At 51.7% G+C, this 16,829-nt stretch overlaps 1 protein-coding gene across 4 annotated transcripts in view; it reads left to right on the top strand.

Annotated features, from left to right (window-relative positions):
• SEPTIN9 (septin 9) overlaps window positions 1-16,829 on the top strand; it is a 156,074-nt gene that overhangs the window by 80,202 nt on the left and 59,043 nt on the right. The window contains exon 1 of one of the 4 annotated variants that reach the window (XM_058817494.1): window positions 1,058-1,146. The exons of the other annotated variants lie outside the window; for them this stretch is intronic. Coding sequence (XP_058673477.1) covers window positions 1,092-1,146 — 55 coding nt within the window. The 5' untranslated portion in view covers window positions 1,058-1,091. Of the gene's footprint in view, window positions 1-1,057; window positions 1,147-16,829 lie in introns of those variants that run through there. 4 annotated transcript variants of the gene reach the window in all.

The raw sequence follows: 16,829 nt of genomic DNA, 5'->3' as shown, positions 1-16,829 counted from the left end.
AATGATGCTATTAAAACACAGGGCGGGGACGATAAAAAAGAGGGTCAAGAGGGCAGGATTTGAATGAACACCGGAAAGGGAGAAGCATCAGATAGCGAGATGCTCAACCTGGGAGGGTGTGAGAGGTGGGGAAGGGGCAGCAGTGTCACGGACGGGGCTGGTGTCGGTGCCAGAGCGTTTTCCTCGCTGGCTGGGGCTGGAGCGGAGGGAGCCGTGGCAGCACCGAGCGCTGGGCTCAGCATCGGGGCAAGTTTTGCCTCCCCTCTGCTCCTTCCTGCAGCGCTGATTTTCCAGAGCGGGGCTGCTTGGATTCGGCAGCGGTTTGTTAACGCAGCGCCGGTTTGATTTTGAGCAACCACAAAACGGAGCGTGGCCGACTTGTCCCTTTCCAAACAAGGCTAAACCGAGAAGCGAAAAGGCTCCATCAGCGCCGGAGAACATCGGGGCAGCGACCCACCCGTGTGGGGCCGCTTCCACCTTCCGTGGGGCAGCGCTGCTTGGTTCCCCAGCCTGTTCCCCGTCACTGGGGTTCCGAGCCGAGGGCACAGCGGGCCCGGGGAATGCGGTATAACCCGGGGGTGCCCAGAACATCGGGGCCGCTTCCATCCGTGTGGGGCAGCGCTGCTTGGTTCCCCAGCGTGGGGGCTCCGAGCCGAGGGGCACAGCGGGCCCGGGGGATGGGGCACAGCCCGGGGGTGCCCAGAACATCGGGGCAGCGACCCACCCGTGTGGGGCCGCCTCAACGCTCCGTGGGGCAGCTCTGCTTGGTTCCCCAGTGTGTTCCCCGAGCGGAGGGCACAGCGGTATAACCCGGGGGACGCGGTATAACCCGGGGCGCACACCAGGGCGGGGCGGGGGTCGCGGCCGCCGCCCCGCGGAGGGGCCGGCGCGGCGGAGGGGGCGGCGTGACGGGCGTGGGGAGCAGCCAGTGCGCGGCGAGGGGCCGTGCCGGGCCGGGCCGGGCTGGGCCGGGCCGGGGGCATGGCTGGCTGCCCGGCGGGGCGGGGGGCGGCCGCAGCCGCTCGCCCTCCGCCATTCGCGCGGCCGCAGCGCGCACCGCGGAGCCGGGGGGCAGCGCCCCGCGCCCCGCCATGGCCGACCCGGCCGTCAGCGCCCACCTGGAGGGCATCATCTCCGACTTCGAAGGTGGGTGGGGCGCGGGGGTTGCAAATGGGGACCCACGGAGGGAGCAGCCGCTTTTTGGGGTTCAGCCGGGAGGAGCCGCCGTCCTGCTTTTATTTTCAGTCTATGGAGCACTTAATAGTTGCTGCGTTTGCAGAGGGAGAGGCTGGGGAAAGCTCCGTGTGTCTGAAGCCAAAAGCGGAGAGGGCTGAGCTGGGCTCGGCGTCCCCAGGCTCGGCTGCCGCAGCCTCCCCGCACCGCTGGAGCCCCGGTGGGGTCCTGGGCCAGGCTGGGGTGGCGCCCCGCGGGTAGGGAGGGCTGGAAGGAGCGGGATGCCCCAGGGAGGCATCCCCAGGGCTGTCGGTGCCTTTTGTCCGGAGCGGCTGCGGCCGCTGGTGTATCTGCCAAGGCAGGGTCTTACGGGATGTTTCTCCTTTCCTGCCCTTCCCGTGTTCATTTATGTAGTTTTTTCAGCTGAAAACACCAGACCAGACTGTAAGTCTGAAAAGAAAGCCCTTTCTGTTGATTCCCACTTTTGGGGTGCAAACCCAGCCCTGGGATGTGGATAACGATCCCACTTTCCCGAATCCCCGCAGCGGCAGCTCTGCAGTTGTTGTCCCGTGGCAGAGCTCCAGCGCCCTTGGAGGATCTGCCCGTGCGGACCGGGACGGCTTCTCCCCCGCTCCTCTCGCCTGCTATTCTGCTTTTTCCAAGCGAGATAAGCCAGCGGGGAGCGTGCTGCTGCCAGATGGGTCTGGGAGTGAGAGACAGGCAGAGGAGGGCTGGGGGGCCGTGCCTGGAGCAGGCGATGAGAGATCGGCTCGAAGGGAGCTCATCTTCCTCCCGAGCAGAGTTTTGGAAGAGCGGCTCCATCCATCCCTGCGCGTCCTGGCAGCGACCCAAGCGGAGCTTTGTGCAGCGGTTTCTGGAAAAAAAAAAAAAAAAGGAAAAAAAAAAGGAAAAAAAAAAGAATCCGAAATAGCGGAGATGTTGGGGCCGCGCGGTGAAAGCTTATCCAGGGGCTGCGTGTGCTGCGCTATAGGCTGAGGCTCCTCCGCCTCCTGGAGAAGCCGGGCTGACCTTGGGCAAGCAGAGCTCTGCTGGTTTTCCTGCTGGGGAGCCGAGGGGGCTCCGAGAGCCGGGGTTCCTCTTCCAGGTCAGGCAGGGAACCGGTGGCAAAGCTGGGGTCCCTGCGGTCCCTGCTGTAGGGTTTAGACACGGTCACCTCCCCTGGCATGCCCTGCCCCGGGGTTTAGCCACGGTCACCTCCCCGTTTCCATCCCCTGGGCTCTCCCCAGGGCAGGAGGCTGAGGGAAGTCACGTTCCTCGGGCAGATTGGGACTAACAAGTGTTGGGACACAGAGTGACCCGAATCCGCCGCCCCTTTGGGTTCAAGGGCGCCTTTGTGACTGTCCTTGAGCTTCCCCACGTAGGGCTGCGAGCTGATGTAATTACCGCTTCCCTCTGCTGCCCCAATTGCATTTAAATCTCCGAAGAATGAGTAATTCCCCACTCGGATACGGTAAAGGCTCTGCTGCGGGCCCTGTTTGGGCTGTGTGTGTTCCTCCGTGGCACCCAGCAGCTCCGTCCTGCCTTTATTTTCAGTCTGTGGAGCACTTAACAGTTCCTGCCAGTGCAGAGGAAGAGGCTGGGGAAAGCTCCGTGTGTCTGAAGCCAAAAGGTCCGGCCTTGCCCTTGAGCAGGGATCCGGGCTACTGTTTCACAATTTAATTAGCTCTCAGCCTGGCACAGCAGCTTCCCAAAAGGCAGCAATTAATCTGCAGCCCGGAGGGCAGGAGATGCAGTGTTCCCGACTGCTGGGTGGGTACCTCAGCCTCACGCAGCCCCTGGCCAAGCAGGAGAGATCTGCCAAAAAAACACCACGGAGCAGCAAGAGCACAGCATCCCCAGCTCTCTTTGTTCCCTGCAGTCACACTCTGCCTGCCCTCCCCAGCCACCCTGGCTGTTCCTGCCTGTTTTCCTCGCAGCATCCGTGCCAGTTTTCCTCCCAGCATCCCTGCCTGGCTCCTTGTCCCTGCTGTGTTGCAGCAGGCAGGGAGCTGCAGCCTTGGCTGGGGAGCTGCCAGCCTGGGGAGGCTGCAGGGGCCCCTGGGGAGGGGGAAGCAGCGCCAGGTACTTGATTCTGGTTCAATTTCCAGATTAAAGCAACGTTTGAGAGCAAAACAGAGTGCAGCAGAGTGTGTTTTCCTCATGCCCAGTGATGGGGATGCTCACAGTGCCCATCTTGCACTTGTTCTGTGATGGGGATGCTCACAGTGCCCATCTCACGCTGACCAGCAGGTCCTGCAGGAAGAGGGCACTAGAAAAGTCCAGGGAGGACTGGCCCAGTCCTCTTCTGCCCCAGAGGAGCTGTGGCTGTCCCATCCCTGGAAGTGTTCAAGGCCAGGCTGGATGGGACCATGAGCAGCTTTGTTTAGTGGAAGGTGTTCTCTGCCCATTGCAGAGGGGTTGGGAATAGATGATTTGTGAGGTCTTTCCCAACCAAAGCCATTCTGTGATTCTGATCCCCCTTATTTGACTGACAGAAGCTTCCCTGTCTCTAATGGGACAGAGCATCACTAGGTCTGTGGTTTTCCAGCATTTACAGACAATAACATCTCTGCCCCAGGGTTTATAGATTCTGGCAGGTTTTCAGGAGCGTGGCTGGTTCCGCTGTGGTTCCAGCAGTGCTTCCCAGGCTCACCTGTGCTCTGAGGGGGCTCTGGGTCCCTCAGCTCCCCGGGGTCTCAGCACAGACCCTGAGCTGCAGGGAGGGGAGGCTGCAGTGCTGAACCCACCTGGTGAGGTGCCAGTCCCTGCAGCCCAGAGCTCCCTGACCCAGCCAGGCTGGCTGATGTGGGAGTGCTGGTGTCCATAAATGGTGCCCCACTGTGCAGGGGTGATGCTCCTGCTCACAGCTTTGGTTGGTTGTGATGCTGCACAAAGATAACCCCACAGTGTGGAACTCCTCATCCTGCCAGAGCTTTGTGCACTCAGTTTCTGCTGCCTGGTAGTGAGACAGGGGAGATCTGCTCCAGTCCCTCATGCCAGGGTGACTGGGGTGTGTTTTTGCTGGCAGTTTCTGGTGCAGAGCACCAATGCCAAGCACTCCTTGCCTTTGCCAGTGCTGTCAGTCAGCACCAGATTAGTTTCCCTGTAATGTTGAAACACAAATTGTCACAGTGGGTGTAAACTGTGCCTGCTGGAAGTGCTGAGTGGGGCTGTGAGTGTGTGGAGAGGCAGGATGGTTCCCAGGGGTTCTGTGTGGGGGCAGCTTTGCTCTGGCAGAAACCATGAGACAGCATTTGTGGATGGCTCCTAATTCCCTGATTTTCCCATTGCTCAGAGCCCAGCTCCCTTGGGAATGTGTGCTGGCTGTGGGTGAGCCTTGGCAGTGCTGTGGAGCTGGGTGGGGATTTTCCAGCCCTGCCAGGACATGACACTGCTGATCACAGGGTTTCTCTGGCCATTTTATTTATTTACTCTTCCTTATTATTACACACTTTTCAGACACTTCTCTCACCACCCAGTGCAGGGTATTTTTAGCATCTCACCAGCGGACTTTGTCCCAATGAGATACAAACTCATGCTAAGTTACGTCCCGGTGCCACCAAAAAATCATCACCCCGCTCATTTTCAGGAGGGCTCTGCATTATAAATAGACTTTTCTACGTGCACAAAACTCACAGACTCATCCTTAAAACCTCCTTGAGCAGATGCCTGGGATGTCTGTGGGACACGTGGCCGTGCTGCACCCCTGGGCTGTGCAGGGCCCCGTTCCTGCTGCCCCTGGAACAGCTGCAGCTGCATGCTGCACATGCTGGGACTCACCCCGGGCTAATATTAGCAGGAACATGCCAGTGTGGGTGATGTGCCTTGAATCCAGCAGGCTGGAAAGGCCTGGAGATGGGATGTGCTTTGTTTTTGTGTGTCTCTCTCAGGTCCAAGGTGTGTCCCCCAAGCCCAGCCCAAGGGTTTGCAGGATGAGCTGCAGGCAGGGAGCTGAGTGTGTGACTGACAGTCCCTGGTGTGCCAGGGCTCAATGCCTGGAAAAGGAAACGCAAAAAGATCTTTCCTATTTCCATCTTGGATCATCCCAGCCCTGGGAGTGAAGCAAAGCTCCTCAATTGTTGGATTTCCTGGGCTGTCCACAAAAAGTCAAACAGTGACTGCTTTCTCCTGGAGCTCTTTGTGGCCAGCTCGGTGTGGGCACAGCCAGAGCTGCTCCTGCAAGACAGCAAATCACCTCTGATACCCTCAAAGCTGGGCTTTACAGCCACTTCAGAGTGTTCTCTCTCTCATTTCTCATCTGTGTTTCTCTACCTGAGACAAAAGGACGGGCTGGATGGGAGTTTTCTGCCAAATCCTCCTGTGGTGGGAGAGGAAGGAGCCAGAGGAAGGTGCCTGTGGGAAGTTTTGTGTCTTCCTCAGCAGAAGTTGTGTCTTCCCCTGCAGAACTGCTCTTCGAGCCACAGAGTCAAAAATCTGCATCTGCCTGGTCACAGCCCTGGGTACCTGCTGCTGTGGGCTGGGTTTTTCTCTGTGTAAATCTAATTCTTTGGGAATAAAAAGATTGTGAGGGAGTGCAAAGGGAAGAATTGATGATCTCTCTGTCCATGTGAAGTGGGCTCTGGGATGGCCTCTGGCCCTGGTTTGGCTGTAGGATCATCCAGAGGTTGTTGTTTACAGTCCTGTTGTGCAGGGTGGGCTGGGCTGTGTGTCCCACCGTGGCACTGGGCAGTGTCACAGCAGGGCTGTGTGTCCCACCGTGGCACTGGGCAGTGTCCCTGGGGCTGTGACGGCTGGGCTGTGTGTCCCACTGTGGCACTGGGCAGTGTCCCTGGGGTGTCACAGCAGGGCAGGCTCCAGGGCTGGCTCAGGTGAGCTCCAGCCCTGGGCAGAGTGAGCACAGATTGTGCTGACCATACACAGACCCTGCAGAGGAGCCTGGCTTGGAAGGGACAGGGAGGGGATGGCTCTCTGCACCAGCCAGGGCAGCTGCTTTGGTTTTGGAAGCACAGTGCTGGTTCCTGGAGGGACTGAATCAGGGGCTGGAGCTCTGTGCTGGCTCTCCCCAGTGCCCGAGGTCCTGGCAGCACCTTTCCCTCAGTAAGGGATTCCCCTAAAGTGCTGTGCTCTTTGCTCGTTGCCCCTTGGTGGGCTGGGGCAGGGCAGTGAGTGGGAAGCACCTCTGGGACGTGTTGGGTCAGCTCTGAGATCTCTGAGTGACCATGGCCAATACAAGCCAGCAAACCTGGGGCTAAATTACTGCCAGGCATTAACCTGGCATCTCTGGGTGCCCCATGGCCTCACTGGGTGCTGGTTTAATTTCTGCTTTGCTGCCCTTCCTTGCAGGGAAGTGCTCAGCCCTTTTTCCAGGAGCCAGGACTGAGACAACAGCCACAAAAACCTGTATGGGGACGTGTCATAAATCCAAAAATAATAATGGAGACTTCAGAGCCCATAACCACTCCAGATATTCACATTTCTGACTTTGATATTTAAGGCAGCATCTTTCTGCAAGAATATCATGTGGGCTCTTTCCCTCTCCAACCTCCCTGTCCCTTCCTGCTGCAGTGGACTCTGGCACCCCTTTGGTCTTCAGCAACAAGCCAAGTGACCCTAAATCCAGGCTAAGCCTGTTTGGAGCCTGTAAAATGAGTCAGTGGGGCTGAGTTCAGTTCCTGGGGGGCTGTGCCTGGTTGCTGGGGGTCAGGCTCCATCAGGAGAGCTCTCTGTGGGCTGTCATGCCCTTCCCAGGGATGGGGAGATGTCCTGGCCACCTCTCATTTCACACCTGCAGGGTTTGGTCCTGGCACCCCTCTGGTGGCACCAGCAGTCTGTACCCAGCTGCTGTGCTGGTGCCAGGTGGGCAGAGCCCTCCTGGGTGCAGGAGCCCCCTCCTCACTTCCCTCCCTGCCACACACAGCAAGAACGGGTTTGTTGCTGGTGACAAACAAAAGAGTGGCACGGAGGGTTTTTCTTCTTGGGCAGGAAGGGGTTTGTTGCTGTTCCAGCTCATTCTGAGCAGCTCTCATCTCATCTCCTGATGGCTGTGACTCAGGCTTTTATCCTGATTGTTTTGGGAGGCTGCTGGGTGCAGCTCAGCCCTTGGCTCTCCTGGGGACACACAGGGACAGTGCCCACCCAAGCTGGCCCTTGGCTGGTTTGTGTGCCCAGAGGGGACATGCCAAGGGTGCTGTGTGACCCTGCAGCCTCCCAGGGCTGCTGGCACCAGGCCAGGGCACTTTGGGGTGGGTGGGCACAGTCAGTGCCAGCCAGCTGTGCTGTTGGGAGGCCTTCAGGATGGGGGAAGAGATGAGAATTTGACTTCATGTTTTCAGAAGGCAGACTTATTATTTTATGATATGATATGATATGATATTATTGTCATGGACATACTTTATGAAAAATTCTTTTGCTAAGATCTTTTCTCCTGAGAAGCTGAAAAGCCTCAGAGATGAAATGTAAACAATGATTATCTGCTGCTGTGGAATGCAACAGGTGCATCTTTGATTGGTCTTATGTGGTTGTTCTTAATTAATAGCTAATCACAGTCCAGCTGTCTCAGACTCTCTGGTCAGTCACAAGATTTTATTATCATTCCATTCCTTTCTATTCCTATAACCTTCTGATAAAATCCTTTCTCTATTCTTTAGTGTAGTTTTAATATATAATTTTCTATTAATATTATATACATCATAATAAATCAACCTTCTGAAACATAAAGTCAAAATTCTCACTTCTTCCCTCGTCCTGAAACCCCTGCGAACACCACCACAATATTATTATATTATATTATATTATATTATATTATATTATATTATATTATATTATATTATATTATATTATATTATATTATATTATATTATATCATATCATATCACATTACATTACATTATATTACATTACATTACATTACATCACATTAAATTATATTATATGATTCATATCAATATTACTTATATTCTTTTAGATATATTATTTATATTATATATTATTTATAGTACATATTATTTACATTATATTATATATATTATATATTATATATTATATATTATATATTATATATTATATATTATATATTATATATATTATATATAATATATTATATATTATATATATGTTATAAGAAATTATGTACTAAAACTATACTAAACTATAGAGAAAGGATACAGACAGAAGGCTATAAAAGAATGATAATAAAAACCTGTGATGACCAGAGTCTCAGCACAACTAAACTAAAATTGGTCATTAAGTCAACACAGTTCACATAAAACCAATCAAAGATACATCTGTTAGTAAATGATCTCCAAGCTACATTCAAAACAATCAGACAATTATTCTTTACATTTCTTTTCTGAGGCTTCTCGGCTTCTCAAGAGAAAAAATCCTGGCAGAGGGATTTTTCAGAAAATATCATAGTGACAGCCATCCTCCTGTGGATTGCAGGGCAGGGGACATTGTGACATCAGTCTGTGCCACTCCTCCTGGCTGGAGAGGTGGCATTTTGGGACAGAAGCAGCACAAAAACCCTTGCTAGGGTGAGGTGGGTGCTCTGCCAGCCCTGGGGTGGTGGTGAGGGCATGGCACTGGTCACTGCACTGGTTTGGGGCACAAGGAGTGTGGTGAGCACTGGGGTTGGGACTGAATCTTTGTGTCATGTTGGCCAGTGGAAGTAAAACTGCAGGGAGGACTGCATGGGATGGATTGGATTTGATTTTTCAAAGCCCTCAGGAGGTTTGGGCAGCAGCTCACACTGCAGTGCTGGGTGTCCCCTCCAGGAGAGCAGGACAGCAGAATCAGGGCAGCACTGCAGGGCTAAATGGCTCCTGGATCCCTCCTTTACCCCAATTTCCCCTTTTTCTGGAGCTTTTTAACCAGCATATCACAGCACCACCATCAAAGCATCTTCTCCAATGGAGACTTGACTGATTCAATCATCCAGTCCCTGATCACCCCCTCTCCATGTCCCTTGTTGGGCACTGGGATTCAGCCACCTGGGGCTGGCATCTGTGGCACCAGCACGGGGCAGGCTGGGCCCTGCAAGACCATCTGCATCATACTTTTGTCTCTGGGTAATCATTTCAAGGCATTTTAGAAATATTAGTGAACCAAACCAAATCTGCAGCCCCCATGGGAGACACAGCAAAGATTTATTTCTCTCCTTCCTCCTCCCCCTGTGAAAGGAAACTGGAGCTCAGACAGGAGACAGGAGCTGGAGTGAGCCTCTGGCAGAGGCAGTAATGCAATCTGCTGGGCTGGATACTCTGCGTTTTATGTAATTTTCTGTACAAGTATGAAATGAATATAAGGGATGTAAAATACACTGCTCTGAGCTGGAAGCATTTTGCTGCGAGTTAATGGTTATATAAACCCAAGTGTAATAGAGAATCAAGCTAAAATCTTTTGAGAACTGCATTATGGGGACTGGAAAGCTGGGATTTTGTATTAATCTGAGTGTAGATTTTATTGTTTTTTTCTATTCTTAGTCATGACTTTGCTTTTGCATGTTCATTTCTGGGAAAGGAGCAGTCTGCTGCATCAGCCTCAGGCTGTTTTATACCTTGCTGTGAGTGAGAGAAACGCTGCTTTGATTGATGTCAGAGACCTGAACTTGCATTTATCCCCAAATTTCCACCTCTTGGTACTGTTTACACCATTCAGGAAGGCCCTGCATAATGACAGCACATTGCCAGCCTTTCCTTGTCCATGTGATTCCTGTCAGAGCAGGCAGTCTGCTGCAACTTCCTTTGAAGGCTGGCTGTGAAATCAGAGAAGGGATTTATGTGAGCATAAACTGTTCATAACCTGACCCAGGATGGCGTGAGAGTCAGGGTACAACAGCAGAATGTCACTAAATATATATATATATATAGAGAGAGAGAGAGAGAGAGAGAGAGAGAGAGAGAGAGATAGATGGATGGATGGATGGATGGATAGATAGATAGATAGATAGATAGATAGATAGATAGATAGATAGATAGATAGATAGATAATTTATTTATTTTATGTATGTAGTGCAGCAAGGTTGGTTTATTGGTGAAGGAAAGGTGTGAAGCCTTCTGGCACAAGCACAGGGAGGGGCCCCAGCAACCCTTACTTCTTTTCTTCTTTCTTTTGTTAGATCACAGAAGCTTTGGGAAAGGTGCTTTTAAAGTGTCCTGCCTTGGTTTCTGTGGGTGTAGGAGGGGATCTGAGTTTCTCAGGCTGTTTGGAAGCTGTGCGTGCTCACAAAATCCTGCCAGCTTGTGCAACCTTTGCTGCCAGGGATTTTCCACCTCAGCCCCATGGTTTTGACCCCACTGAGGGGCTCAGGGGAGCTGGGAGCCCCTTTTTGTTAAGGGTGGGGTACAGATGTCCTGCTGTGGCTCCCTTCCCTTTCTGCTCTGGGACCTTTAGGTTTACTACACAATAGAAATACCCTATAGGAACATGCAGAACACCCTCCTTTCCCCCATAGCTGAGCCTTTAGCTCACTCCAATGCACCCAGCTCTGCTCTGGGTGGTGGCAGCTCTTCAGGTTCTTGTTTATTGTTATCTTATCTAAAGTTTTGCACCCTGTCCACACCAGGCTCAGCGCACTGGAAAAGCACCACAAAAATGGCCAACAATCTCTTGTTACAAGGTCTTCTAAGACCAAACTATCCAATTAAGAACTGACACCTGGATTATTTTCCCTTTTAACCCAATAACTGATCCCAAAGAGCCCACAATGCGGATTTTCCCACACAATTACAGAATGCCACCCAAACCCATGAAGAAGGAGGAAGAAGAAGCATGAAGAAGAAACCCAGGGTGACACCCTGTGCCCTCCATCTTGCTTCCATCCACAACACACTAAAAATCCCAAAACCTCAATTTTTCACCAAGTGATACACCTACACTGCTCTCTATAATCTATTTCACACTTTTGTGGATTCCAGTCTATCTTGAAGTCTGGGAAACTTTCCCCATGGATGAGGGTCAAAGTCAGTGCTGCCCTGGGGGTCAGGGCACGCCAGAGCAGACACAGAAATATTCCCTGGGTTTCCTCAGGCAAACACTCTTTGCTCTCAGCCTGGGCCAGAAAAGCCCTGCGAGCACCCTGCTGCCTGTGGCAGGCCTCTGGAAAGCTTTGGGGCCGTGAGCAGTGAATGCTGGGTTGGGTTTCCAAGGGTTCCTTGAAAGATGAGAACTGCAGCCTCCCCCCTTTCCTGCCTGGGAACAGGAGGTGACCATCTGGTAGCAGTTTAGAGCTCTCAAACGCTGCCATTGTGTGCTGGGGAATAACGGGGCGCCCGCTGCCCCGGCCCCACAGGGCTCTGATGTGTCCAAAAACCCAGGGAAAGCTCTCTGTGCTTAACAAAGCAAGCAAATGCAACCCCTGGGTTACAGGCACCACGAGAGGGGCACAGGATGTTTAATGGGAAGCAGTTGGGGGCCATGGCTGTGACAGAGCTGGAAGCAGCTCCCAGAGGAGCCAGCATCCCTTGCTGTTTATTTTGGTCTCCTCCTGAGCTCTGTGCATAGATGTTGCCTTGTATAAAGCCTCTCCCTGGCCTGTTGGTGGGATATTCTGTTTAAAAAGGGAGCAGAGGAGGAGCAGATGTTGCAAATGTTCCCTGGCTGACGCTCCTGGGGTGCCCAGGGCCAGGCTGGGGTGGCAGTGAGCTGTGGTGGCAGTGAGCTAGCTGTGTGCTCCAGAGCTTCCAGCTGGGACATGTGTGTGCTGGGGTGTGTGTGCTGGTTTGTTTGTGTTTTGGTGTGTGTGTGCTTGGTGTGTGTGTGCTGGTGTGTGTGTGCTGGTTTGTGTGTGTGTGCTGGTTTGTGTGTGTTTTGGTGTGTGTGTGCTGGTTTGTGTGTGCTGGGGTGTGTGTGTGTTGGTGTGTGTGTGCTGGTTTGTGTGTGTGTGCTGGTTTGTGTGTGCTGGTTTGTGTGTGTTTGGGGTGTGTGTGTGCTGGTTGTGTGTGTTTTTCCCTTTCACAAACAGGACAGGACTGCTGGGGAATGTTCCTTGAGCTTTATTTGCAGCATCAGCCTCATTACATGGCTGAGACAATAGGAGGATGGCAAAGCTCATGTGCAGCCAGCAGCAGCCAAAGATTTCTTTGTTACAGAGCATCTTAAAAACTTTCTAGCCAATAACATGTTGCTAAAGCTTACAGACAGTTGTTCTAACCAATTACTAGAAGTACACATACACTTACTTCATACAATGTTTACTTGTATGCTTTCTATTAACAATACACAATACCTCATTATTAGGCTTAAAACCTTAATACCTTGCTAAACATATTTTTCTCCAATCTTAAGGTCTATCTTAACCTTCTGCTGTCTTGCTAAAAAATATTTTTCTCTAATCTTGAGTTCTATCTTAACCAAACCTAAGACTTAAACTATTCTTTCATGTCCTTACTATACTGTTGTAACTTTTTCTACCTTCAGACTTTACAACTACAGCTAACCCTAAGTTTCTCTACTGTTTCTAAGGCCTACCTTTCCATCTTTCTAAAAACCTTCTTACCTTTACTGTTTCCCACATTGTGGAGTCCCTGTGCAGGAGCCAGATCCCTCCATGGCATCTGAGCACCCTTGTGACATCTCTGCTGTTGCATGAGCTGCTGGGATTTGAACCAGACCTCTGGCTGCATCCCTAAATGTTGGAATCCTGGATGCTGAGAATTCAAAACTTTCTCTGCCTTACCCTCAGCTGTTTTTGTGAGGAATACACACACTTCCCTGCAGGAAGCTGGGAGGAGGAGCAGAGGCTGTTTACTTCCCTTTCCTGGCTCTGGGGCAGGACACACTATTTATAAGTTTTTTCCCTTTTTTTTTTTTTTTTTTTTGAAGCTATTCTGCTTCCTGAGGTCCTTCTCTCTTGTCATGCAAGGAGGAGAGAGGCAGAGCTGGGCAGGGAGCTCCAGCCACGCTCAGTCCCTCATGAGGAGGTGACATTCCCAATGCCATCGTGCTCATGGCAGTGGGCTCTGTCTCAGAGGTGGAAACACCAGCCCTCATGGTCACACTCCTCCTTTCTCATGCTTGGGATATCTGACCTTCTCCAGGCCATGCTGAATTCATGGAATGTGCCAGCAGGACAAGCTGGGCACTGAAATCCCTGTGAAACCATGAGATGAGAGGGGTGAGAAAAGCTCCTGAGAGAGGGGTGAGGAAAGCTCCTGAGTTGTCCCCAGAAGTGCCACTGGGACCTGGGGCTCCTCATGATTTTGCTGTCAGAACCTGTGCTGAGCCATTTCTGCCCCTCTTTGGGGTGGAGGTTCTTGGCCAGCCCCTCAGCCCCTTCCTGCCCCTGGCACAGCAGCACAAGGGAGGATTTATCTGCAGGGCTTGCTTGTCCTGAGGCTGTAATCGTGGTGCTGCAGCTCTGCCTGGGGCTTTCTGAACCCCTTTGTGTCTGGGCTTTGACCTTTTTCTCTTTTCTGCAACAGAAGGACCTGGAAAAAAGCCATTTTTGGGTGTTGTAATTCAGTCCAGCCCTTTGATAAGAACAGGGGCTGGCTGTGCTCCAGAAAGACCACATGGGTGGCATTGGAGGGGTTTACCCTGGCCTTGGGGCACTTTGTGGGGTTTAAAGTCAAAGGAAAGGGGCCATGAGGTCAGCATTGCTATTGGGTTACTCACAATTTCTTTGGGCAGGTTTACCCTGAGTTTGGGGCACTTTGTGGGGTTTAAAATCAAAGGAAAGGGGCCATGTAGGGCAGCCTTGCAATGGGGTTACTCAGTATTTCCTTGGGAAGGGGCAGCAGGGCTCAGAGGAGTGGGGATGATGGATGTGGCTCATGTGAGGAGCCCTTGGAGGTCAGCAGGGCTGTTTGTACCCAAAGCTCATTAGCAGGTCAGAAATAATCCCCAAACCTCTTGGTACTGAGGGATCTCAGGGCAATGTTCATTCAGGAAAGACACTGCTCAGCATTTCCTTTGCTGCTGAGTTCCTTGAGAGCATTTACCCTGTTGTGGCTCTCAGGAGGTCAGAGAGCTGCTTGTTGAAGGGAAGAGGTGGAGACTGAGCTGGCTGGAGGAGGGACAGGCAGGTTTGAAGGGCCTGATGTGGACACAAGTGTGGTTCCACCCCTCAGTGTCCTCTGCGGCTCCTGCCCACCCAGCTTTGCTCAAGGGCTCCCCGTCGGGTTGTCCCTTCCTCTTTCTTTGTTTCCAGCAAAATGCAGGCTGGGCTTGGCTGCTGCATTGTTTTAAACGTGGGGGTTTTGGAAAAAAATACAGCTAAAATGTTTGTTTGTGGATAAAGTGTGTGATGGAGAGGGGAAACTGTGGAAAATCTGTGCTGGAGGGTCAGAGCTCCAGCTGAGGGTTGGAGACCTGAGAGTTTGAACACGTGGAAAGAGCTTTCCAGTGTGGGGCTTTTTTGGAATTAATTATTCTGGGATGCTGAGAGCTGTGCCTTGGACACAGACCTGCAGTGCTTGAGCTGTGCCAAGTGCAGACTGCAGGGTGGGGAGTGCTGCAGGAGCTGTCACCCCTGTGAGCAGGTGATGGCATGGCTGGGAGAGCTCCACAGAAATCAGAAACCAGATAAATCTGAGCAAAAGCATTTTTAATTTTCTTTATTGCCTCCATCCTTTCTTTTACCAATGTCTGAATATTTCTGAGATGCAAGACAGAGTATTTTGTCACCAGGTGCCCTTTGGGTTCCTGGGTTTACAGGGTGGGGTGAATGTTGTGTTTTGGTGCTTTCCTGTGGTGCTGTTCCCATCAGGCTGACCTTGGGCTTGGATCTCTCTGTGCATCCCTCCAGCTGTACCCTGTGATGGTGTTCACAGGGGTCCCAGGATGAGGGAAGAGATGAGGATCTGACTCCATGTTTCAGAAGGCTGATTTATTATTTTAATGAGATTTATTATATTAAAACTATACTAAAAGAATAGAAGAAAGGATTTCATCAGAAGGCTAGCAAGCAAAGGAGAAAGAATGGAATGATAATAAAATCTTGTGACTGACCAGCGAGTCCAAGCCAGCTGACTGTGATTGGCCATTAATTAGCAACAACCAACATGGACCAATCACAGATGCACCTGTTGCATTTTACAGCAGCAGATAATCATTGTTCACATTTTTTTCCTGAGGCCTCTCAGCTTCGCAGGAGGAAAAATCTTAAGGAAAGGATTTTCCATAAAAGATGTCTACAAGAGCCTGGGGTTCATATTTGAGTTCATATTGGGGTATTCCCCCCAAAAGGAAAGCAGTCCAAAGTCTGTATCCTCACATGTTAACCCCTGCAGTCTCCCCTTGCTGACCCCCAGCTCTGAGGGCCCTGCTTTCTTCACCATCTCTGATTTCCCTGTGCCAGGGGAGGTGCCCATGGCTGTGCCAACCCCTGGTGCCAGGACAGAGGAGGTGGCAGCTGCTGGGTGTTGGAGCAGAGCTGGGTGGCTGCCATGGGGATGATCCCCTCTCCCTGTGCCACCAGCTGGACCCAGCAGTGAGCGATGGCTCCTGTCCAGCCAACGGATGTGTCTGAGGGATGGAGGGTCCTGGGGCAGAGCAGCCCTGGACATGGATGCTTCCTGCATGGTGGATCCTCTCCAGCTCCACTCCAGGGGTGGGAGGACTTCCTGGGATGAGGCAAGGCTCTGCTCCAGTTCTCTCCCTGGAATCCTGATTCACAGAATTCACAGAATCCACAGAATGACCAGATTGGGAGAGACCTTCAAGATCATCAAGTCCAGCCTCAACCCCTCAGCTAAACCCTGGCACCCAGTGCCACATCCAGGCTTTGTTAAACACACCCAGGGATGGGGAATCCACCACCTCCCTGGGCAGCCATTCCAGAACTTTATCACTCTTTCCATGAAAATTTTTTTCCTGCTATGCAACCTATATTTCCCTTGGTGCAGCTCGAGGCTGTGTGCTCTGGCTGTGTCAGTGCTGCTGCAGAAAGAGCCCAGCCCCAGCTGAGCACAGGCACCTTTCAGGAGCTGTGAGAGTGATGGGGGCACCCCTGAGTCTCCTTTTCTCCAGGCTGAGCACCCCCAACTCCCTCAGGGGTTCCTCACAGGGTTTGTGTTCCCAGCCCCTCTCCAGCCTGATGTCCTGTGGGGTCTCAAGCCCAGGATTTTAAAGGTTAAATCTCACTGCTGCTATGATTCTTGGGGGGATCAGAGAGTATTTCCAGCCTGTGGCTTCTCAGTGGGATCCAGCAGTGGTTCCCTTTCTGTGGAGTTCAGCCTTTTCTTTCCACCTGGCTGGGTCCTGAAAGGAGCAGGGATCAGTTGTTCCTTCCCTTGTATCAGGGTCTCAAGTTCATGTGCTCAAAACATTTCAGTCTTTGGGTTCCTGTGGTCTCTAGGTTTGTTTTTAAGGATATGAGCTTCTGGGGCTGCCACCTTTGGTTTTCTTGCTGCATTTGTATTGGATTTGGTGCTCTCCTGGGATTGTTTTCCTGTTCCCAACTTGCATTTTGCTGGCAGTGCTCACAGGAAAGCCTGTGTTTATCTGTGAATCCTTTGGATGTGAGAGGGAAAGCGAGGTGTTGTTGCTGACCACTTTGTGTGTCACTAATTTAAACTCATAGTTTTTTCTGTGTAAAGGAGTTTTAGTAGTTTTAACTGCTAGCAAGAAAGGAATTAAAGTCTTTGCAAAATGTTAGCAAGAAAATGCACTTCATTAGCTCAGTGGGATAGAAAAGATTACTTAAATTTTAACTACTGCTTAATGATTGGTTTCACTGATTTCACCTTACAACATTT

The sequence above is a fragment of the Ammospiza caudacuta genome, chromosome 19 (assembly GCF_027887145.1).
Source record: "Ammospiza caudacuta isolate bAmmCau1 chromosome 19, bAmmCau1.pri, whole genome shotgun sequence".
Classification (NCBI taxonomy): Eukaryota; Metazoa; Chordata; class Aves; order Passeriformes; family Passerellidae; genus Ammospiza; species Ammospiza caudacuta.
The sequence above is the reverse complement of the archived record's forward strand: the minus strand, read 5'-3'. Positions and strand labels throughout refer to the sequence as shown.